General features: G+C 42.3%; 2 protein-coding genes across 2 annotated transcripts; one reads left to right on the forward strand and one right to left on the reverse strand.

Moving 5' to 3' along the window:
- Positions 1-678: 678 nt before the first annotated feature.
- LOC115204392 (zinc finger Y-chromosomal protein 1) lies at positions 679-12,354 on the forward strand. The gene is made up of 8 exons (XM_029769925.1): positions 679-811; positions 7,660-7,756; positions 7,950-8,285; positions 8,433-8,582; positions 8,690-8,797; positions 8,896-9,030; positions 9,182-9,328; positions 9,500-12,354. The coding sequence occupies exons 2-8, from the start codon at positions 7,690-7,692 to the stop codon at positions 10,777-10,779; spliced, it is 2,223 nt and encodes a 740-aa protein (XP_029625785.1). The 5' UTR covers positions 679-811; positions 7,660-7,689; the 3' UTR covers positions 10,780-12,354.
- Positions 12,355-14,070: 1,716 nt separating this feature from the next.
- On the reverse strand, positions 14,071-18,940 carry LOC115204396 (lipocalin). The gene is made up of 6 exons (XM_029769930.1): positions 18,748-18,940; positions 18,294-18,433; positions 18,067-18,146; positions 15,303-15,416; positions 15,044-15,145; positions 14,071-14,755 (listed from the first exon to the last, which is right to left on the reverse strand). Exons 1-6 carry the CDS (start codon positions 18,841-18,843, stop codon positions 14,736-14,738), a joined length of 552 nt encoding a protein of 183 aa, XP_029625790.1. The 5' UTR covers positions 18,844-18,940; the 3' UTR covers positions 14,071-14,735.
- Positions 18,941-23,782: the final 4,842 nt, after the last annotated feature.

Here is a 23,782-nt window from a genome sequence, read left to right on the forward strand (position 1 = left end):
TTGTGCACGGAGACACTTCTTTGGGAATAGGCTACTGTTTGTGTAAGTGTTTTACTGCTTCTACCCGAGACCTGGGCTTTTACCGTACATGTGGTAGAGCGTGTCCCTCAGCACAGGAAGAAATCGAGCCCCCTGTCAGCTGGTCTCTCTCTTGCTACATTCTAAATATGTTCTTATCTCAAAAGGCATCAAATTGCAGGCAAGAGAGAAGATGAAGGGATATCAACTGTAATAATAAATAGTGTCAAATGACCAAGAAGCAGAAGTGGTCAAACACTGGCAAATATGTAGCCGTGAAGTTAACCTGTAGTGTAAGCTGGTAGTAACAAACCAAGGGTTTTTATACAGGGCTAAATATAGATGTAAAATAATAGTATCTTGCTAATTAATGGCGGCAGCAGTTAAAGTTGTCGCAGTTTGTTCTTGATTTTTAGAGACATTCAATGAACCAATACATGAACAAACTAAACCAGTCTTTCAAATGGTATGCAAAGCAAACAGACGCGGTGTTGAGTCCCTGATCGTGGCCTGCCTGCAATTACCAGTTAGGTTTCCAGACTTCTTCCGCATTTTCCTACGACTTTCGGGCTGTGACGTGAATGCTGACGGCGGCCTTGGTGCTGGCGGAGCTGGGGGCTGTAGCGATTCTGAGTATCAGTGGAGCTTCGAAAGTCTCGGCCCCTCCCTCCCTGCGCCTCAGCGGCCCGCCCAGCTAGCGCAAACTCCCGATTGAATCCTGCCCGAGTCTGGGGAAACCGGACGGCCTGGAAATCGAGCGACGGAGAGAGGCCAACCCGTACTACAAAATCTGGTAAGCAGGTTATCTTGCGCTTTTTTATGTGCACGGAGCATATGAAATGCCTTGCATATGTGATTGCGTTTACATTATTCTATTTTTCTATCTGACAAGCGGAGAAGCGCACGAGGAGTTGGGCCTTTCTTGCTTATTTGGGCCCAGGCCTAAGCAGGCCACAATTACGGCCTAGAAAATCCGGGAGGGGATTTTTCTAAACCTCGGTAACATTAGTCTGCTAGTCAGATACCCCCACAAATTACAATAGTAGCCACCAGGTTCAAATATGATATTGTGCATGCATTATTTTTGCAATAGTGGGCCAAATGTTTGTCCAGTGATCTCCAACACAAAATGGCGTACTTCTGTTTTTGAAAACACTGAAGGAAATGGGCGTTAGCTAGCCAGGGTAGCCGCCATAGTTACCTAGCAATAAACATTTCAGGTGGCTCGCGAAATGGCTAGCAAAATGCATTGATATTGACTATCGGATGGGTGTGTGGGCTCTTGTCATGAAGCTCATATTTCCATTTATGTTAGCTAGCTCAAAGCTGCCTCCTCACATTTGTTTTAAACAACATTAACCACATTTAGCTAGGCGAGCTACTGTTTGATATTAGGTATGACGTAGCCATTTTACTACGACCGCCAGATCATTTGGTGAAATATCCTTATTTTGTTTGCTTGCAGACCTTTTGTCTTAAATGTGGTTTTCTTGCGTAAATATACATTATACCAGTCGTTTTTGTACTGAGTTCGTTCCTATTTTCATGTTAGGCCAGTTAAAGGTTTTGAGTCTGATCAGCTCATTATGCAGCTGCACCGCTTGTCTCGCGCTCCCACCACTGCTGTCAGATTTGACCATGGGGGTGGGTGAATTGGACGACAAATTAAACGGCCCGTTGCCCGAACCCTTTTTGTCTCGATGCATTTCGGCGAGTAACCACATGGATTCCTTCACGTTGCAAGACTATGAGTTTTAAGATAGTATTGTTTTTGCACGGTTGAAAACGTCGCTCATTATGTCAAAGCACATTACAACAAAAGTATGATATTTTAATTTCTATCATAGATGTAATAAACCTAATCGCTGCCTATTCCCTTACTCATTTTGATTTAGGCAGTAGGCCAAGTAACATAGCTAGCTTGTTTAGATTGCCCCCAAATGAAGTGCAGACCAATATAATTGATGTCTAGACAGATTTGAACATGGCTACATTTCACAGGATGTGAAATACATGTGCTTAATGATATATGTTACATTGTAACATGATTGCTTCTTGTTAGAGAGAAAAATATATGTTTGAGATTTAGGATTTGAATATGGTAGACTATGGGACATAAACTGGCAGGGGGGACCTCCCTCAGGATTTTTTGGGGCATCTAAAGCTCATTTCCTGTATTTCTACCAGGGCTGACCCTGACAAAAAAGAATATTGGTCAACCAAGAGTAGCCTTTTTTTTCGACCAATCAATTTAGTCAAAATGTTTAAACGTGTATTTTGCCGTTATATAGACACACCCTCCCGATATGTAGGCTACTAACCTTGTCTGATGCTTTAAGCACTCTGTTTTATTAAATAATTAAGACACATATGACTCAATGGAGCCAGAGATCAAGATAGCCTAACCAGAAGAAGAAAAACTGTTCCTGGCCCCCTTCCTCCCACTGCTGCTGGCCTTTGCAGATTCTGCCGTTACGCTCCTGAAGTTGCCAGTAAAAGGCTACACCAGTGGTCGGCAACTTTTTCCATTTGGAGTGCCAATTTATTAAACATTTCTACCAATCTGCGTGCCAATTATGATTTTCATATGCTCATTTTTATGGAACAGTTTCATTTAATTTATGTCTTTGTATCTAAAAATCATTGTTTGTGGTTAATCGACATTCTATCTAAATTAAAATTCTATAAATATAAGTAACTTTTATTGCCATTGTCAACTATGTAAAAATAGCCTACATAAAGCCAACACATAAAAACATTGCAGCCTGCAGGTAGAAAATATACTGATAAAAATAAATATCCAATAAATCACATTGGCTATGAATGGCCTGTCTGCAAAGAACTTGAAACATTGTATAAATTGGGTCACCCAGAATCTCCTGCTAGCAAACTTGAAACATTGTATGAAATATTCTGGGCCCTCTAGTTGCTCCAGACAGACACAGCTGTAGGCTATTTGTGCAAGGGATAAGAAGTAATCAAATATTTTATTATGTTTCCACTGGATCAGAACGTTCCATTTTTCCCTTTCATGCCGAGTGGTTATCGAAAGGGAGAGAGTTGGAAATATTGTTCAAGTACTTTGAGGAACTATTGTCATTATCAATTGATTCTAAAAACAGACTTCGTTTACTTGCTGTTTGAGGGGAGAAATGGCTTTGAGAAGCTCCACAGCTCATTAGTGGTGGTGAGTTAAGGCAATCAGAAATACTCAGACATCCCCAAATGGCCACATTTATAGGCCTACATTTGTGCGGAGGCCAGGTAGACTAGTCCTACTTCTATATGCGTAAACGGGTGCGCATCCTTACTCAACTTTGACTGACAGGAACGTTTCAAACAAAAGACGATAAATAAATTGACAGAACTCGTAAATGGAATTAAATAAACAAAAACGTGATTCTCAAGTGTAGCATAAGTTTGAGTTCTGCAAAACAGATGTCTACTCCGATAATGAGAACAGTAAATGACTAATAATAATATAGTGAATGCATTAACAGAAATTAGCATAAACAAACATTGCAGATTAGAAATTATGGGAATTAATGGTAAATGTAGGCTACTACTGGTGATTATATGTAATGGGGAATTGATACACAGAAAACAATGCACACAATGAAATGATGAAACATTGAATACCCACAAATTGGCGGGAGAGAGCAGCGCATTCTGAAGAGAGATGTGCCTTTTGCATCTGAGCCACAATCCTCATATTTTTGGACTGGCATCCCTGTGGCCTCCAATTGATTAGTCCACTGAGGCTGGCTCAAATCAGACAGGTGTTTTGTGTGCTATGAAAAAAAGTATCTATTTGCAACTGCTCAACTAAAAAAATCTAATGTTTTCAATACAGACCCCTTTTGTCATACAGTATTCCACATAAGGCGCCCATACCTTATGAAAGTTGCACAGTATACTCTTAATCTTATAATGAATCAAATCTAGTGATGCATATCTTGACATTTCTGCCATCCTTTGTGACATTGTGGGAAGATAACCAACCTTCCAATTAATAGCAATGCATTTCTTAGCCGCTATAAATGAACATTACTGGACATTCAAACATATCAGTATCTATTCATCATCATCAATAGTGACTCCCAGGTCTTCCTCACATTTTTGCTTGAAGTGTTTTGTGTCATCGGGAAAAGCCTCTCAACCCTTGATGCTGTTTGGAAATCAACTTTAGAGATTTGTCAGACTGCCTTAACCTTTCTGGGAAGGGGGTTCTGCTAGCAGAACACATGGCCTACAGCCAGTGAAATTGCAGGGCGCCAAATTCAAACAGAAATCTCATAATTAAAATTCCTCAAACATACAAGTATTATACACCATTTTAAAGATAAACCTCTCGTTAATCCAACCACAGTGTCCGATTTCAAGAAGGCTTTACGGTGAAAGCACACCATGCGATTATGTTAGGTCAGCGCCTAGCCACAAAAAACCATACAGCCATTTTCCAAAGAAGGAGAGGTGTCACAAAAGTCAGAAATAGCGTTAAAATGAATCACTAACCTTTGATGATCGTCATCTGGTGGCACTCCCAGGACTCCGTGTTAGACAATAAATGTTTGTTTTGTTCGATAAAGTTCATCTTTATGTCCAAAAACCTCATTTGAAAATGGCGTGTATGTTCAGAAATGCATTGTCTCAAACAAACACCCGGTGAAAATGCAGTGAGCCACATCAAATTACAGAAATACTCATCATAAACATTGATATAAGATATAAGTGTTATACATACGATTAAAGATACACTTCTTGTTAATCCAGCCGCCGTGTCCGATTTCAAAAAGGCTTTACGGTGAAAGCACACTATGCGATTATGTTAGGTCAGCGCCTAGCCACAAAAACCATACAGCCATTTTCCAACCAAGGAGAGGTGTCACAAAAGTCAGAAATAGCATTAAAATTAATCACTTACCTTTGATGATCTTCATCTGATGGCACTCCCAGGTCTCCATGTTAGACAATAAATGTTCGTTTTGTGCGATAAAGTTCATCTTTATGTCGAAATACCTCCTTTTTGTTTGCGCGTTTAGTCCAGTAATCCAAATGCACAAAGCGCGGGCACAAAGTCTAGACGAAAAGTCAAAAAAGTTTCATTTGAGTTCATAGAAACATGTCAAACGATGTTTCTGATCAATCCTTAGGGTGTTTTTATCAAAATATTCAATAATTTTTCAACCAGACAATGCTGTTTTCATTAGAAAGGAAAGGGAACCGGGCTCACGGCCACACGCGTGACAAAACTAAAGGCTTTCACCTGGGCCATCTGCTTAGAGTGCTCTTATTCGCTCCCCTTTCACAATAGAAGCCTGAATCAAATCAAATCAAATCAAATTTATTTATATAGCCCTTCGTATATCAGCTGAAATCTCAAAGTGCTGTACAGAAATCCAGCCTAAAACCCCAAACAGCAAGCAATGCATGTGAAAGAGGCACGGTGGCTAGGAAAAACTCCCTAGGAAAAACTCCCTATAAAGGCCAAAAACCTAGGAAGAAACCTAGAGAGGAACCAGGCTATGAGGGGTGGCCAGTCCTCTTCTGGCTGTGCCGGGTGGATATTATAACAGAACATGGTCAAGATGTTAAAATGTTCATAAATGACCAGCATGGTCAAATAATAATAATCATTGTAGTTGTCAAGGGTGCAACAAGCACGTCCGGTGAACAGGTCAGGGTTCCGTAGCCGCAGGCAGAACAGTTGAAACTGGAGCAGCAGCATGGCCAGGTGGACTGGGGACAGCAAGGAGTCATCATGCCAGGTAGTCCCGAGGCATGGTCCTAGGGCTCAGGTCCTCCGAGAGAAAGAAAGAAAGAGAGAAAGAGAGAATTAGAGAGAGCATATTTAAATTCACACAGGACACCGGATAAGACAAGAGAATACTCCAGATGAAACAGACTGACCCTAGCCCCCCGGCACATAAACTACTGCAGCATAAATACTGGAGGCTGAGACAGGAGGGATCAGAAGACACTGTGGCCCCATCCGATGATACCCCCAGACAGGGCCAAACAGGCAGGATATAACCCCACCCACTTTGCCAAAGCACAGCCCCCACACCACTAGAGGGATGTCTACAACCACAAACAACTTCTAAGACTGTTGACATCTAGTGGAAGCCTTAGGAAGTGCAATCTGACCCCACAGACACTGGATATTTGATAGGCATTCACTTGAAAACTACAAACCTCAGAATTCCCACTTCCTGGTTGGATTTTTCTCAGGTTTTTGCCTGCCATATGAGTTCTGTTATACTCACAGACATTATTTTAACAGTTTTGGAAACTTTAGAGTGTTTTCTATCCAAATCTACTATTATATGCATATTCTAGCTTCTGGGCCTGAGTAACAGGCAGTTTATTCTGGGTACGCTTTTCATCCAAACTTCCCAATGCTGCCCCCTATTCCTAAAGAGTTAAAATAGTTTCAATCTATAAAGCTTTTGGCTTGTCCAGTGTTTTCTACACAGAGATAATAAAGTGTTGTATCTACAAAAGTTCACCTCAGTGCTGTCAGACTGGTCTTCCCTGGTTGCCTGACCCTGCTGAGTCCCCTTGAAAAATAATGACCTTGGTGTACATTTATACATTATATAATCCAAGAACAGCATCCGTGGTTCAATTATTGAAATTACCGTTATTCCCAGATCCCAGACTGTAGCCTACCCATCAACGCAAGATGGACCTTTGTATCCATTCACTGATTTTTATATACTGCAATATCACCTGAGCTCTGTAAACTGGTCTTCCCTGGCTGTCTGATCCTTTTGGGACACCTGTCACCATCTGATCTGCTAAGACATGATGAGCATAGTGTTGTGTACTGACTGTGCACCATGACAGTGTAGCCTGTAGAGCTGATTATACCGTGTCAGAGTGAAAAGTAGGGAATTAGCTAGAGAAACTGACAGATCGTTTGATTCAGGTCTAGTGTGATTGAGGCAAGCTAACGTTAGCTAGTTAGCCAACTTTTGACTAGCTCTAATTCTACATCAACTAGCATAAACTAGGCAAGTTAATTTGCTTCTGTTGAAATGGGACAAAAAGGCTAGAAAACATTTCCATACACAGAACAGCTGTTAGATGCTGCTATCTGACAGATTGGTAGAGGCTAGACCTGTGGCAGCTACTAGCTAGCTAGTTAATTAATTCTCTTCAGACAGAACTTCTTGAGAGGGATGAAACATGTCATGTCATAAATACATTTTTTTCTGTTAAGTCAAACGACAGTTACCTTGCCAGCTGCATCAATCGAATAAAAAGTAGCCAGTTTCTGCTCTGCTTGCTTTTACAACCTGGGGAAAATGCACAGCAGATGCAGACAGCAGCACCGTGCTGGTCCTATAATAATAGCTTTGCCTTCATACAGCCTGTCCGCACACTCTGTGGTTTCCGTGCGGTCCTAAATCCTGCCTGCTGAAACCGGCAAACAACCGCATGGTTCTTAAGCACACCTATGACGCTTTTAGTATCACACAGCAATGATAAAATGGGGGGAACAAAAATGTAATTTCAGAATATGTTGGGGTCATGTCTCCCCCCGTCCCCAGTGAAAGTTGCACCCCTGTGGTAGACTCATTTTGGTTGGCCATTAGGCCTATGTGACTGATTTGACTGGTCAATTCTTGCCTCCAGTGCTTCAGTGACCAATGAGGTGTAAGGACAATGGATGAGGACGAGACCAGGCTGGCACTACATTCCCAAGAGCCTAAAATCATTCTCCATGGATCAGGTAATAGCAACATTTTGTTTGCGCATTCAAGTAATTCCCTGTACTGTTCGTTGTTCTGCACAAAAATCTATCATTTCTTCCAAGTTTTTTGTTGTTATTGTCTGTGTAAGAGTGCATGAATGTGTCTTCTGCAGCATGTTTATGTAGGCCTATGCTGAATATATCCAACTGTTCCTGTGTTGATGTGTTCCAGATGAGGGTGGGGCTGCAGGGGAGGAGTTTGTGGTGGAGCTGCAGGAGACGGTGCTGGTGTCGGAGGGGGAGGGGGAGGGAATGGCGGTGCATGGATTTGCTTCAGACGAGCTGGTGATCCAAGATGCTGTTGAGGACGTGGTGTCTGAGTATGTGCATTGCGATGAGGACGAGGATGTTGCTGTCGAGACGTGTGTGATGTCACTGGAGGGGGAAGACGAAGGTGTTGCCATGGGGGACATCCCTGAGGATGTGATGGTCGCAGACGGGCATACCCAGGATGAACTGGACCCAGAGCAAGACACAGACGGCTGTGGGGACTACCTGATGATCTCCTGTGAGTACCAGGCTGCTTCTCTCCTCTCCAGTTCTACATCAATACCACTGTCACCTGGCCTCTTTATAAATAAAACATTACAGTTAAACTAATGACCAGTTGTGAATGGATCTCTCACTCTGTCTGTCTTTTTTCGTCTTCCTTCAGTGGATGAGGCAGGCAAGATGGTGTCAGACGATGGCACAGAGGTGACTGTGGAGGGAGCCGAGGAGGACCAGGAGGTGGAGAAGGATGAGGACGGCCAGGAGGTGATCAAGGTGTACATCTTCAAGGCAGACTCTGGGGAGGATGACCTGGGTAAGGAGACATTTGAATAATGTTTAAGTACCTCAGGAAAGAGGGATTCTATAACCTATAATAGTTGATCACCAAGGAGTATTATATCAGTGTGGTTGTCTGTGTAGGAGAAACAGTGGACATCAGTGATGGAGACACAGAGGATGTGGCACTGACGGACTCTACAGGCCGAACGCTCCGAGAGAAGATGGTGTACATGTCTCAGGGGGACCATGGTAAGTGATCAATTCTGTGTGTGTGTGTGTGTGTGTGTGTGTGTGTGTGTGTGTGTGTGTTTTTACGGTTGTGTTGTAACTAGTATGTTACCCTGCAGGTTCATCAAAGATATCAGATGAGGTTTATATGGAGGTGGTGGTGGGGGGTGAGGAACCAGTGACCCACGAGAGGTCGTACGATGGCACGGCTCTCAGCAAGGACTTCATGCCTGTGGCCTGGGCAGCCACGTATGGTCAGTAACACACTTTATATACAAACATACAGTTTAACAAGGCGGATAATGTCTTCTTGCTCACCTGCCCTCTGTAGTGATAAGTATCTCTGCTCTAGCAGGGGTGAGAGAAGGTGTGCATTTGCATCGAACGTTTGCTGTGTTATTCCAGGTTCCGAGGACAGTGAGAGCTGTGAGAACAGAAACGGTGCTGCCAGTGCTCTGCTGCACATTGACGAATCAGACGGAGTGGACAAGCTCAACAGGCAACGAAACAAGAACAAGAGAACAAGGGCTGAGCCTCGCCAGGTCCAGACAGGTACACAGCTGTCAGATGGGACAAAATAACTATCTGGTACTGATTCTATGGCTTGGGTTTTCATGTTTAATTTCTGAATACAGACCGTCTGTTGTTTTTACACCTTCAAGTGATATCTGTGAGTCATGTATCTGTCCTAATTTTCTTCTCTCTCGCTGTTTCCCATCCTAGCCATCATCATTGGTCCGTATGGCCAGCCTCTGACAGTATATCCCTGCATGCTCTGTGGCAAGAAGTTCAAGTCGCGAGGCTTCCTGAAGCGCCACACCAAAAACCACCACCAGGATGTCCTGACCAGGAAAAAGTACCAGTGCACGGACTGTGACTTTACCACCAACAAGAAGGCCAGCCTTCATAACCACATGGAGGTGCACACGCTGAGCAACAAGGCTCTGTTTGAGTGTGAGGTGTGTGGCAAGGAGTTCCACCAGCAGGCGGCGCTGTTCTCCCATCGACTGCAGCACCACCACCGTGAGCCCAAGAGCCCTGTGCCTTCACAGGCCAACAAGATGCACAAGTGCAAATTCTGTGACTATGAGACGGCTGAACAAGGACTGCTCAATCGCCACTTGCTGGCCGTCCACAGTAAGAGCTTTCCCCACATTTGTGTGGAATGTGGCAAGGGTTTCCGGCACCCCTCCGAGCTGAAGAAACACATGCGCACACACACCGGCGAGAAGCCTTACTCTTGCCTCTACTGCGACTACAAGTCGGCTGATTCCTCCAACCTGAAGACGCATGTCAAGACCAAGCACAGCAAAGAGATGCCCTTCAAGTGTGAACGCTGCTTCCAGACCTTTGCTGAGGAAGAAGAGTTGCTGCAGCACGGGCTGACGCACGAGGAGGCCAAAACCCATCAGTGTGCCCACTGTGAACACAAGAGCTCCAACTCCAGTGACCTGAAGCGCCACATCATATCGGTGCACACCAAGGACTACCCCCACAAATGTGCAGTCTGCGATAAAGGTTTCCACCGGCCGTCTGAACTGAAGAAGCACTCGGCATCGCACCGTGCCAAGAAACTGCACCAGTGCCGGCACTGCAACTTTAAGATCGCGGACCCCTTTGTGCTCAGTCGCCATATCCTGTCGGTTCACACCAAGGAGCAACAGGCCTCTCCTGAAAAGAACGGAGCCAAAAGGACCTTATTGGGGCCTTCCCCTGCCTCTGCCTCTGCCAGTGCACCGGTGGCAAAGAAGCAGGTTTTGGTGCCTGGTGCTAGTTCTAGTGCTGCGGGCTTGGCCACAGGGCCCAGGGAGAGGAGGGTGTACCAGTGTCAGTACTGTGATTACAGCAGTGGGGATGCCTCAGGCTTCAAGCGCCATGTGATCTCCATCCACACAAAAGACTACCCCCATCGCTGTGAGATCTGCTCTAAAGGCTTCCGCAGGCCCTCAGAGAAGAACCAGCATATCGCACGCCACCACAAGGACTTGGTGCAGGCAGAGTGACCCTGGCACTGCCCATCCTTCATACCACCAGAACAACACTAATGCAACCACCACCACACCGTAATCAATTGAATGTGTGTGTGTGAGTGTGTGTGCGTGTGTGTCTGCTGCATTAACAGGGAACATCTATTATTTTTACCGCAATGACTCTCAAGCCAACTTTCCTGCAACTGAAAATGAATTTACATGTACATATACCGGTGTAAGGCCTATGGAATAAGGTGACAAAGCCCTGTACAGACTTGCACTTTATCTGCATGTCCCCCTGCTGGTGACATTATTGCATGGCAGAATGTGCAAGAGTCGCAGGTCTCTCTGAGGTCTTTGTAGATTCATTGTTTTTACTCCACAGCCACAATCAGTTCTTTATTAAAGTGCTGATTTTTAAGCCTACTTTAACTTGGCACACGACTAAGAAAATATGATCTACAAGCTGTTTCTATTCACACAATAAAATGGACACTCACCTGCTGAGAGAAAAAGCAGATCCACTGAGCAGAGTGGTCGAGATTAACTCAATTCTAATAGCACTTGCCACCAATTTATTTTAAGAATTATGAATGCAGTAATCATGAACTCATTAATTATACCTGATGCTTTGAACGCTGAGACACGAAGAGTATGTGTGTTGTATGTAGTTGAGTGCTTGCTTGTGTGTATGCCTGTTGTGAGGGATGTCAGTTAATGTATCTATTGTGCTTCCTGGTAGTCTGACCCCACATCTCCCTGTTGTCTTATCTTTGGTATTCTGAGAACTGTCGTTGTTGTTCTGAGGAGAACTGTCTGTCTGGCCATGTACGTTTGTCTGGTGAAGGAGTTGACTGTATCATAGAAAATAGCCAAGGCATTTGTAAAAGCTGTGGCTTCAGAGAAGGTTTATTAGTTGATTCACTTCTTAACACAGTGAGATACTAGATGTGGCCAACCATGCCGTCGGGGTAGAGGGATCTAATATACAGGTAAGCAGTATCAACTCCAACCCATAACGCCTCTTTATACACATTATTTTACCCTTTAATAAGCTTGGATTATCAGACACCTGATTAAAGTGTGATGCAGCGCCAGCAAGGCCTTCGTAGTGAGGATGCACACTATCTGGTACCACTAATTCATGACCACAACATTACATGCTCCTCGCCTCCTCCTCAAAACTCATGAGAGAGCCATAGGTCCATCCCCTCTGACCTTCTCCAATGGGTTTTGAGAAGTAGAGGATGCGATTGAGATTCTCCCATCTACTTATGTCAGTGACCAGTGAGCGGTATTAGTTCCCTGAAGAGAGATGTAACTCGTAAAGACTGGTGGTATGTTTGGACTCTGGCTTCGACAGTTCCTTCCCCTGTGATCATTTTTAGTTTTTATATTTATTTCATCATCATGAAATTTGTTGTATAGTTCAGTGTAACTAGAATTCTATGGGACGTAAATTATTGTTTTGTACACAAATCTGTAAAAAGTGTGTAGATGTAAACACTTAAATAAAAGGAGGAATCAGAACTGTTGTTATCGATGTACTTGACGTATTTGTTAAAAAAGCTATGAAAAAAATAATAAATGCAAAGTATTTTACCTGCATGTTTGTCTTTTTAATAATTGACCAAAACATACAGTGCCTTCAGAAAGTACTCATACCCCTTGACTTATTCCACATTTTGTTGTTACAGCCTGAATAAAACATTGAAAATGTTTTTATTTAATAAAAGTGAAAACATGTTTTTAGACATTTTTGAAAATGTCTTGGAAATGAAATACAGAAATATCTAATTGATGTAAGTATTCACACCCCTGAGTCAATACATGTTAGAATCACCTTTAGAAGCGATTACATCTGAGTCTTCAGGTAAGTTTCCAAGAGCTTTGCAAACCTGGATTGTACAATGTTTGCACATTATTATTTAAAAAGTTATTTGAGCTCTGTCAAGTTGGTTGTTGATCATTGCTAGACAGCCATTTTCAAGTATTGCCATAGATTTTCAAGACGATTTTTAAGTAAAAACTGTAACTAGGCCCCTCAGGAACATTCAATGTCATCGTGATAAGCATCTCTAGTGTATATCTGGCCTTGTGTTTTAGGTTATTGACCTGCTGAAAGGGGAATTTGTCTCCCAGTGTCTGTTGGAAAGCAGACTGAACCAGGTTTTCCACTAGGATTTTGTCTGTGCTTAGCTCTATTCCATTTATTTTTTTTATCCTTAACTCCCTAGTCCTTGCCAATGACAAGCATACCCATAACATGATGCAGCCACTACCATGCTTGGAAAATATGAAGAGTTGGATTTGCCCCAAACATAACATTTTGTATTCAGGACATAAAGTTAATTTCTTTGCCACATTTGCAGTTTTACTTTAGCGACTTATTGCAAACAGGATGCATGTTTTGGAATATTTGTATTCTTTAGAGGCTTCCTTCTTTTCACTCTGTCATAACTACAATGTTGTTGATCCATTCTTCATTTTCTATCACAGCCATTTTACTGTTTTAAAGTCACCATGGGCCTCATGGTGAAATCCCTGAGCAGTTTCCTTCCTCTCCGGCAACTGAATTAGGAAGGACGCCTGCATGTTTGTAGTGACTGGGTATAATGATACACCACCCAAAGTGCTATTAATCACTTCACTATGCTCAAAAGAATATTCAATGTCTGCTTTTTTAATTGTTTTGCCATTTACCAATGAGGTGCCCTTCTTTGCAAGGCATTGGAAACTTCCGTCTTTTTGGTTGAATCAGTGTTTTAAATTCACTGCTCGACTGAGAGACCTTACAGATAGTTGTATGTGTGGGGTACAGAGATGAGGTAGTCATTCAAAAAGCATGTTAAACACTATTACTGCACACAGAGTGAGTCCATGCAACTTATGTGACTTGTTAAGCACATTTTTACTCAACTTATTTAGGCTTGCCATAACAAAGGGCTTGAATACTTATTGACTCAAGACATTTCTAAAAACATATTTCCACTTTGACATTATGGGGTATTGTGTGTAGGACAGTCAGTGGTGTAAATTACTTAACTAAAAATACTTTAAAGTACTACTTAAGTAGTTTTTCTGGTTATCTATACTTTACTATTTATATTTTTGACTACTTTTACTTCACTACATTCCAAAAGAAAATAATGTACTTTTTACTCCATACGTTTTCCCTGACAGCCAAAAGTACTTGTTACATTTTGAATGCTTAGCAGGACAGAAAAATGGTCCAATTCACATACTTATCAAGAGAACATCCCAGGTCATCCCCATTGCCTCTGATCTGTATGACCATTGGGTACCTTTATCCACCACAGGCCATTGACACAAAATCTCAATTTAATCAATTTTAAATTCAGGCTGTAACACAACAAAATGTGGAAAAAGTAAACGGTTGTGAATACTTTCTGAGGGTACTGTATGTAATTGTCAACTAATAACCGCAAGGAGTAGGATAACATTTTCCATAGAGTGATGGTACACCAAGGTTTCTTTTACAGCTGGGTTTACATTAGGGCATACATGTGATCGATTCAGACTTCTAAAGCAGCTTATATTACTTTAGGTTAGTTTAGTTTATTAATTCGACCATTTAAAAAAAACAAGCACACATAAAACTTAAAAGCCATACATGCACATGAATAAAATCATTGAGGATAACACAACAAAGTCTGGGACTTATTTCCATTGTGGTCCTCTTACTTAGGATCAGAGGTATTAAATACCGTCATATGTAAGAGTAGGATGCCTGACAAACTGATAAAGCACCAGACAGCATTTTATTGGAACAAATCGGGGAAGTGGAAAACTAGGCTTCAGTGGGTAATGTAGCGTAGCTGCAGGTTAAGGCGGAACCAGATGGGTCACTGCAGCTAAAGGTGGTTCCTGGTTGCCACAGTTGCCATGTGTCTGCCTACCCATCAAGTAGCAAAGCCATGCAGAAGGATCAAGGGAGGACGCTTTGGAAGGGATGAGCATTGATGAAATTACGCAGCGGGACACTCATCTGTAGAAAGAGAGAAAGAAGGCCTGAGACATTCCACACTTCTATCCATAAATATTGTTCAACTTAGGGCTCTATTCAACCGGTATCGCTGAAGCATTACAGATTGCAGGCTGGAAATGTTAAGGTAAATCTGATTGAGCAGACATATGCAGCGATTACATATGTACCATGAAATGCAGTCTCCTCTAATGCAGGAACTTTGCCTTTAAATTTTAACCACGCTGTAATGCTGAACTTCCGCGATATGGATTTAATAGAACCCACGTCACAAACAGAAATGGGACGAACCGTTTTTGGGGAGGATAGCAATGTTCTCAGGCAGAATGCCAGTGTCCAGGGAGAACTGCTTAAACATCTGCAGCAGGTCAGGGCTCAGGTCTGTCCCGCGGGCTGTAGACACCACACATGCAGAACATGGCAGACTAAATATACTATGAAGGATACAATACAATTTATAATGCAAGATTGCTAACAAATTATTGGGGAAAAATAGTGACAAAATGAGACTGAGTTATAGGAATGAACAGAGGAGTGGAAAAGAACTTACCATACAGTTTGTTGAGCACAGTTGAAACACCTCCCTTGGTCTTGATGGTGTGAATGAGGGCGTACTCATCATACTTAACATCAACGACACGCATGTCATTTTCATTATTCCAGCCTAGAGAGGGGTGAAAAGAAGATGAATAGACACGTGTGTGTGTGTGTGTGTGTGTGTGTGTGTGTGTGTGTGTGTGTGTGTGTGTGTGTGTGTGTGTGTGTGTGTGTGTGTGTGTGTGTGTGTGTGTGTGTGTGTGTGTATATATATATATATATACACACATGTATGTATGAGCAGGGTTCCAGGCATAAGCAACATATGTTTTTTTTTTTAGGAACTCAGTCGGGTCTCAACAAACAATTTATGCATACACTGATGACAGACAGGGGGCGATGTCTTGAAGCCACAGCGACTCCATCTTGGCACTCCCCCACCGTTGTAAAATATATTTTGGAAGCTATAGAAAGGCTTTCATAAAAGTATACATTTGCTTTTGAAACACTTATTCTATTACAGACACCTTAATGCATACTTTTAAACTATATGGTGTGAGCTAAACATAAAAAATGAAAAGATATAAAACAAGTTTATATAATATTTTATATAATACTTAGAAAGTACTAATGTTACTGTCACTACAACAACAAAAACACTTTAATACATGTAATGTTGTTACATTTATTCCTATGGAGGAATGCTTTTCTGAGGAGTGCCAATATATGGCCATCCAGTGGCTTCAAAGTCTCTCATTGCCTAATACAGTGAGGGAAAAAAGTATTTGATCCCCTGCTGATTTTGTACGTTTGCCCACTGATAAAGAAATGATCAGTCTATCATTTTAATGGTAGGTTTATTTGAACAGTGAGAGACAGAATAACAACAACAAAAAATCCAGAAAAACGCATGTCAAAAATGTGATAAATTGATTTGCATTTTAATGAGGGAAATAAGTATTTGACCCCCTCTCAATCAGAAAGATTTCTGGCTCCCAGGTGTCTTTTACACAGGTAACGAGCTGAGATTAGAGCACACTCTTAAAGGGAGTGCTCCTAATCTCAGTTTGTTACCTGTATAAAAGACACCTGTCCACAGAAGCAATCAATCAGATTCCAAACTCTCCACCATGGCCAAGACCAAAGAGCTCTCCAAGGATGTCAGGGACAAGATTGTAGACCTACACAAGGCTGGAATGGGCTACAAGACCATCGCCAAGCAGCTTGGTGAGAAGGTGACAACAGTTGGTGCGATTATTTTTAAATGGAAGAAACACAAAAGAACTGTCAATCTCCCTCGGCCGGGGGCTCCATACAAGATCTCACCTCGTGGAGTTGCAATGATCATGAGAACGGTGAGGAATCAGCCCAGAACTACACGGGAGGATCTTGTCAATGATCTCAAGGCAGCTGGGACCATAGTCACCAAGAAAACAATTGGTAACACACTACGCCGTGAAGGACTGAAATCCTGCAGCGCCCGCAAGGTCCCCCTGCTCAAGAAAGCACATACACATGCCCGTCTGAAGTTTGTCAATGAACATCTGAATGATTCAGAGGACAACTGGGTGAAAGTGTTGTGGTCAGATGAGACCAAAAGGGAGCTCTTTGGCATCAACTCAACTCGCTGTGTTTGGAGGAGGAGGAATGCTGCCTATGACCCCAAGAACACCATCCCCACCGTCAAACATGGAGGTGGAAACATTATGCTTTGGGGGTGTTTTTCTACTAAGGGGACAGGACAACTTTACCGCATCAAAGGGACAATGGACGGGGCCATGTACCGTCAAATCTTGGGTGAGAACCTCCTTCACTCAGCCAGGGCATTGAAAATGGGTCGTGGATGGGTATTCCAGCATGACAATGACCCAAAACACACAGCCAAGGCAACAAAGGAGTGGCTCAAGAAGAAGCACATTAAGGTCCTGGAGTGGCCTGGCCATCTTCAGACCTTAATCCCATAGAAAATCTGTGGAGGGAGCTGAAGGTTCGAGTTGCCAAACGTCAGCCTCGAAACCTTAATGACTTGGAGAAGACCAGCAAAGAGGAGTTGGACAAAATCCCTCCTGAGATGTGTGCAAACCTGGTGGCCAACTACAAGAAACGTCTGACCTCTGTGATTGCCAACAAGGGTTTGTGCCACCAAGTACTAAGTCATGTTTTGCAGAGGGGTCAAATACTTATTTCCCTCATTAAAATGCAAATCATTTTATAACATTTTTGACATGCGTTTTTCTGGATTTTTTTGTTGTTATTCTGTCTCTCACTGTTCAAATAAACCTACCATTAAAATTATAGACTGATCATTTCTTTGTCGGTGGGCAAACGTACAAAATCAGCAGGGGATCAAATACTTTTTTCCCTCACTGTACATAGCATCAGCAACCCAGGGTTTACATACATCATTGGTAAGAATAGTAGAATACACCAGGTGCAATTTGGTTGTGCATCATCAATTGGGGAGCCCCCATTGATTTTGTTAGTCATTCTCACTCAGACCATATTAATGTGGCATAAGTCATAACAAAGTTTGTTATAAAACTGCAAAGTTTTCTTTTGCCAAATGTGTAGAATTGCGGAAAATGTACTTTAAAACTGCAACAATTTCTCTACTCCCCATGGCAAAATGTGTAGAATTGCAGGGAATGTTTCTCTACACTGTCTAGAGGGGGCCACTAAAATGTTTTGTTGTGAGGTGGGGGCCCCGTAACCAAATCTCGCTTAGGGCCCACAAAAGGTTAAAACCGGCCCTGTGTGTGTGTAGGTTCTAAACTTACGCTGGCTCTTGAAGATGAATTTCCCAGGAAGGTTTGTCTTTTCAGCCAGGTGGTTCATTCTCCAGCAGGAGCCATCAGTGCTACAGAGACAATACAGTTCATACAGTATCAGCAGAAAGTTTTAGTTTTTGTCTGTCTCTCTCTCTCTCTCTCTCTCTCTCTCTCTCTCTCTCACTCACTCACTCACTCACTCACTCACTCACTCACTCACTCACTCACTCACTCACTTCAGACTAGCATATGCCATGTCCAGGTCGCCTTCAACAGTTGGTGTCAGCATGGCGGTGCCCATCTTCATGCCGGCCCTGTGGCTGACAAACCACTGGGCATTAGTAGCAAATCCAATCAGGTACCACTTTCCTGCAACCTGAAAAAAACCAGCCCTGATTAGATTACAACACCTTCTCATTCCTGTCTGTGGGGTCACAGAATTTTTCGATCCTAAATCTGTGAGAACTGATACTGGAATATCCCTGAATCATTTATAAATGAAATTCTCAATCTGAAAATGTGTCACTAGAATTCCCACATTTCTCTTAATCATTTCCATTTGTATCACAGTTTCTTTTTTGTATTTTTTCAGTAAATTTTTTCTCTATAATAATCTATAGTTTGGTCCTCATCATTTGATTTTCAATGAATCCCTGATTTGTTAATCCCTCTCTTCATTCTCTCTCTTACCCCCTGTAGATTGAAGTCTCCTTGGGGCAGAACCTCAGCGGTGACAACCAAGGAGCAGAGCAGTGCTCCTAGCGCTCTCAGCAGCATGGTCGTCATGGCTACCGCTGAGCAGTGTCAGTATCAAGAATTGTAAAGTAAGTGGTTGTACGAAGAAGAGGACAGAACAGGAGATCTGTTTTTCTTCGCTGCCTCTCAGTCCTATATATACTGTAGAGCATGAGCTTACATAACCACCCCCCCTTCCCATACACAACCTGCTACCTGTCACCATCTCTATACCACACCCCCTTGACACACACACACACACACACACACACACACACACACACACACACACACACACACAATACCAACGGGTGGAGATGGGGCTTGTGGGGGGTGTGGCCGGGACCTCCCAGTCACTCCTCCCTCTATAGAACCCTGGAGGTGGGATGGGTTCAAACAGGAGCAGCATCCCCCATCCCCCCACAAAGACAGTGATGAACAATGCAGTGTCTGCCTCTCCAGTGCTTTCTGTGGGCAGGAACCAGAGAATCAAAACGAACTGTCAGCACTTTGGATGGTAAACAGAGCTCCCCCTAACACACAAGCCCTGAATCTCTTTTGTGTGTGTGTGTGTGTGTGTGTGTGTGTGTGTGTGTGTGTGTGTGTGTGTGTGTGTGTGTGTGTGTGTGTGTGTGTGTGTGTGTGTGTGTGTGTGTGTGTGTGTGTGTGTGTGTGTGTGTGTGTGTGTGTGTGTGTGTGTGTGTGTGTGTGTGTGTGTGTGTGTGTGTGTGTGTGTGTGTGTGTGTGTGTGTGTGTGTGTGTGTGTGTGTGTGCGCGCGCGTGTGTGTGGTTTAATATTAAATCTAACTATCAGTGTAAAACCTTGCTGTAGAGCAAGCCTTCATGTAATCTCAGTTTGATTTATCTCAGGTCAACATTTTTAAATGTATAGTCCCCTCAAAACACAACCTAATATGATTCTCGAGTTATCTTTTTAGGGGATCTATCCCTTTAAATCGGATACTGCTTCAGGCAAGTAATTGTTATATAAGTTCTAAAACACGAGATGTTCTAAGAAACTATTTTCCAGTGGTAAATTTTTCACTCTTTTGACTCTTGGACTTAAGGTAAGGCGATAGACATACTGGGATGGAACTCCTGAAACAGGTGTGGGCAAGTCTGTTAGTCACAGACACACCTGCAACCCACATACCTTGCCAGTTGAAGCAGTGGTCTTGAAACCATGAATCAGTCCAATATTGTGAAATCAAATCAAGAAATGTTCTCAGTATCTAATGACAATATTTGTGTGCTTAATTCAAGTGTGCAAATAAAATCAAACCACTTGATTGAGTGGACAAAATAGTTTACTGGAACATTCTCTTATTAACAAAAAATGTAATTGTAATTGTAAATGTAAATGTTAAGTTTGACATAAGGTTGCCACTTATGTATGGATTGTAGTCTACTGACTGAACCTGCACGTTTGGGTATTACTATGTTATGTTCTAGATGAACTAGTATGTACTATGAGCAAGAAAATGGACAGTCATCAATTGTACTGAATCACTATAAGATAGTGTGCCACTATGTTCATACTGACAGATGGCAGACTCAGTTTGTGGTTTGACTGCGGAAGCTTCAAAATGTTACTGCAAGTCTTTTCACTCCAACTTTGCACCCAGCTGCACCGTAGCATATTCCATGAGGAAGATGACCTCTGCTGTCTATCTACAGTATTGACATGGTGTTCTTCAAGTTGAGGACAGATGAGAGTACAAGTCTTTGAATCATTAGATGATAGAAAGCAGAACATCTGTTACAGGGGTATTCAACTCTGACCCTATGAGGTCCGGAGCCTGGTGGTTTGTCTGTTCTACTTAATAATTAAATTAAATATGCGTATTAATACACACTTGTACATGTGTGAAATAGGACAAATATAAGCACTGACCTAATTATATATGTTTTATTAAAATCCCTGATAAATAGCTGACTGTAGGGATAAAGGACAGGAGGAAACAAAATGAGGGAAACTAATCAGACAACGGTCCACTCTAAAACGTTCACAGTATGTGTATGTTGTCTTCATTAGGTTTCTCTCAATTTTACTATGCTCACCTGTCTTACAGACACCATTAGCAATAACTTTTTCTAAATTGAAAGATCAGAAATGATTGTTTTAAATCACTGATGAATGCCAGACAGGCAGACAGAAAAACAGACAGAAAGGACAGACAGAAAAACAGATAGGACAGACAGACAGAAAGGTGTCACAGAGACAGATTGCTCGTCAAAGTCAACCACTTTATGAAGCCAGTTCATCACTGAGGGCAAAAAAGTACAACACAGTAACTACTGTACATAGTCAGCCCTGTAAATATGGATATGACATCATCACTTCCATGATTGTAACTCACCTTACTAGAACTATGACAAAATAAATACCATTAGTTTTGTCCATAATATCAGAATAAATACTTACATCTCAAATGTTCATTTACAGTGATGTCCTCTGTTACTTTAGCTAAATAAAAAATAGTAAACAATGTTTGTTTAATGATATAATTCAAGTGCACTAGAAGCTGTATACTGGAGACTAGATACAGTATGAATGAGTATGTAAGATGAGTGTTTAATTATTGTTTAGGGACATAAGAAGTCCCTAAAATCACTGTTTAAGGTACAGAAATAAATATTGCGTGTAGGATAATCTGTTGCCCTCATCCAGATCTTTGAATCCAGTTTTCTGTTTTAAAAGTATTTACAATGCCACTAGTGTCTGCAAGAGACACAACCAACCACCTCATGAACAAATTAATGGCCACAAACAACCCTTAAAAATATGGATATGAAACGTAACAGTTTTAACATCAAGGCTCTCAATTCTTAATAAATTTGAATCGCCACATAATGTCACATGCAAAGAATCACCCAGAAAACACAGTGGTGGTGGTGTGGGAGAGAGAAACAGAGAGGAAGAGTACACAGGCAAACAAGTAAAGTTATAACGTATGACTCCCCCAGGGCTTCTTGAATCTTCTTCACTCCTCTGGGTAATGACATCCTCTTTTTGTTGGTTTTGCGTTTCTCCATATAAAACAAATATAAAACAGGGAAGTCACGTCAACTGTGAGTCAGTCACTCAAGGTTGTTTCTGTAGCCTAACCTGTAATCACATGATTATGTCCTGAGTGTCATGCTGCATACTATGTTATGTCATACTTGCCAGCTACAGTAAGCAAGACAACGCCACCATGAGCATCACGATCAGCATTGACCTTATTCAAGGGTGCGTGCTTTTTCCCTTACTGTACTCCCTGTTCACCCATGACTGCCTGGCCAAGCACGACTCCAACACTATCATTAAGTTTGCTGACGACATAACGGTGGTAGGCCTGATCACCGACAACGATGAGCCAGCCTATAGGGAGGAGGTCAGAGACCTGGCAGGGTTGTGCCAGGATAACATCTCCCTCAACGTGAGCAAGACAAAGGAGCTGATCATGGACTACAGTAAAAGGAGAGCCAAACAAGCCCCCATTCACATTGACAGGCTGTAGTGGAGCAGGTTGAGAGCTTCAAGTTCTTTGGTGGCCCATCATCAACAAACAATCATGGTCCAAACACACCAAGACAGTCGTGAAGAGGGCTCGACAACACCTATTCCCCCTCAGGAGACTGAAAAGATTTGGCATGGGCCCCTAGATCTTCAAAAAGTCTAGGTCCAAAAGCCTCCTTAACAGCTTCTACCCCAAAGCCATAAGGCTGCAGAACAATTGGCTACCTGGACTGCTGCTACTCACTGTTTATTATCTATGCATAGTCACTTTACCCCTACCTACATGTTCAGTATCAGCCAAAAGTTTGGACAAACCTACTCATTCAAGGGTTTTTATTTATTTTGACTATTTTCTACATTGTAGAATAATAGTGAAAACATCAAAACTATGAAATAACACATATGGACTCATGTAACCAAAAAAGTGTTAAATCAAAATATATTTAAATTTTTGATTCTTCAAAGTAACCACCCTTTGCCTTGATGACAGCTTTATAAACTCTTGGCATTCTCTCAACCATCTTCAACTGGAATGCTTCTTCAATAGTCTTGCAGGAGTTATGCTGAGCACTTGTTGGCTGCTTTTCCTTCACTAACCGCAAACCAGATGGGATGGCGTATTGTTGCAGAATGCTGTGGTAGCCATGCTGGTTAAGTGTGCCTTGAATTCTAAATAAATCACTGACAGTGTCAACATCAAAGCACTCTCACACCTCCTCCTCCATGCTTCACGGTGGGAACCACAGATGGGGAGATCATCCGCTCACCTACTCTGCGTCTCACAAAGACACGGCGTTTGGAACCAGAAATCTCCAATTTGGACTCATCAGACCAAAGGACAGATTTCTACTGGTCTAATGTCCATTGCTCGTGTTTCTTGGCCAAAGCAAGTCTCTTCTTATTATTGGTGTCCTTTAGTAGTGTATTTTCTTTGCAGAAATTTGATCATGAAGGCCTGATTCAGTCTCCTCTGAACAGTTGATGTTGAGATGTGTCTGTTACTTGAACTCTGTGGAGCATTTATTTGGGCTGCAATTTCTGAGGCTGGTAACTAATCAAGTGATCCTCTGCAGCAGAAGTAACGCTGGGTCTTCCTTTCCTGTGGCGGTTTTCATGAGAGCCAGTTTAATCATAGCGCTTGATGGTTTTTGCGACTGCACTTTTTCCAGATTGACTGACCTTCATGTCTTAAAGTAATGGACTGCCGTTTCTCTTTGCTTATTTGAGCTGTTCCTGCCATGGACTCGCTCTTTTACCAAATAGGACTATATTCTGTATACCACCCCTACCTTGTCACAACAGAACTGATTGGCACAAACACATTAAAATTGAAAGAAATTCCACAAGTTAACTTAAGGCACACCTGTTAATTGAAATGCATTCCAGGTGACTACCTCATGAAGCTGGTTGAGAGAATGCCAAGAGTGTGCAAAGCTGTCAAGGCAAAGGGTGGCTACTTTGAAGAATCTAAAATATATTTTGTTTAAC

The sequence above is a fragment of the Salmo trutta genome, chromosome 12 (genome assembly GCF_901001165.1).
Source record: "Salmo trutta chromosome 12, fSalTru1.1, whole genome shotgun sequence".
Classification (NCBI taxonomy): Eukaryota; Metazoa; Chordata; class Actinopteri; order Salmoniformes; family Salmonidae; genus Salmo; species Salmo trutta.

Coding starts and splice junctions, on each gene's coding strand:
- LOC115204392 (XM_029769925.1), top strand. CDS start 7,690: ATGGATGAGGACGAGACCAGGCTGGCACTACATTCCCAAGAGCCTAAA. Junction 7,757..7,949: donor AATCATTCTCCATGGATCAG/GTAATAGCAACA, acceptor GATGTGTTCCAG/ATGAGGGTGGGGCTGCAGGG. Junction 9,031..9,181: donor GGCCTGGGCAGCCACGTATG/GTCAGTAACACA, acceptor GTGTTATTCCAG/GTTCCGAGGACAGTGAGAGC.
- LOC115204396 (XM_029769930.1), bottom strand. CDS start 18,843: ATGACGACCATGCTGCTGAGAGCGCTAGGAGCACTGCTCTGCTCCTTG. Junction 18,147..18,293: donor ATGGCATATGCTAGTCTGAA/GTGAGTGAGTGA, acceptor TTGTCTCTGTAG/CACTGATGGCTCCTGCTGGA. Junction 15,146..15,302: donor TGTGCTCAACAAACTGTATG/GTAAGTTCTTTT, acceptor TGGTGTCTACAG/CCCGCGGGACAGACCTGAGC.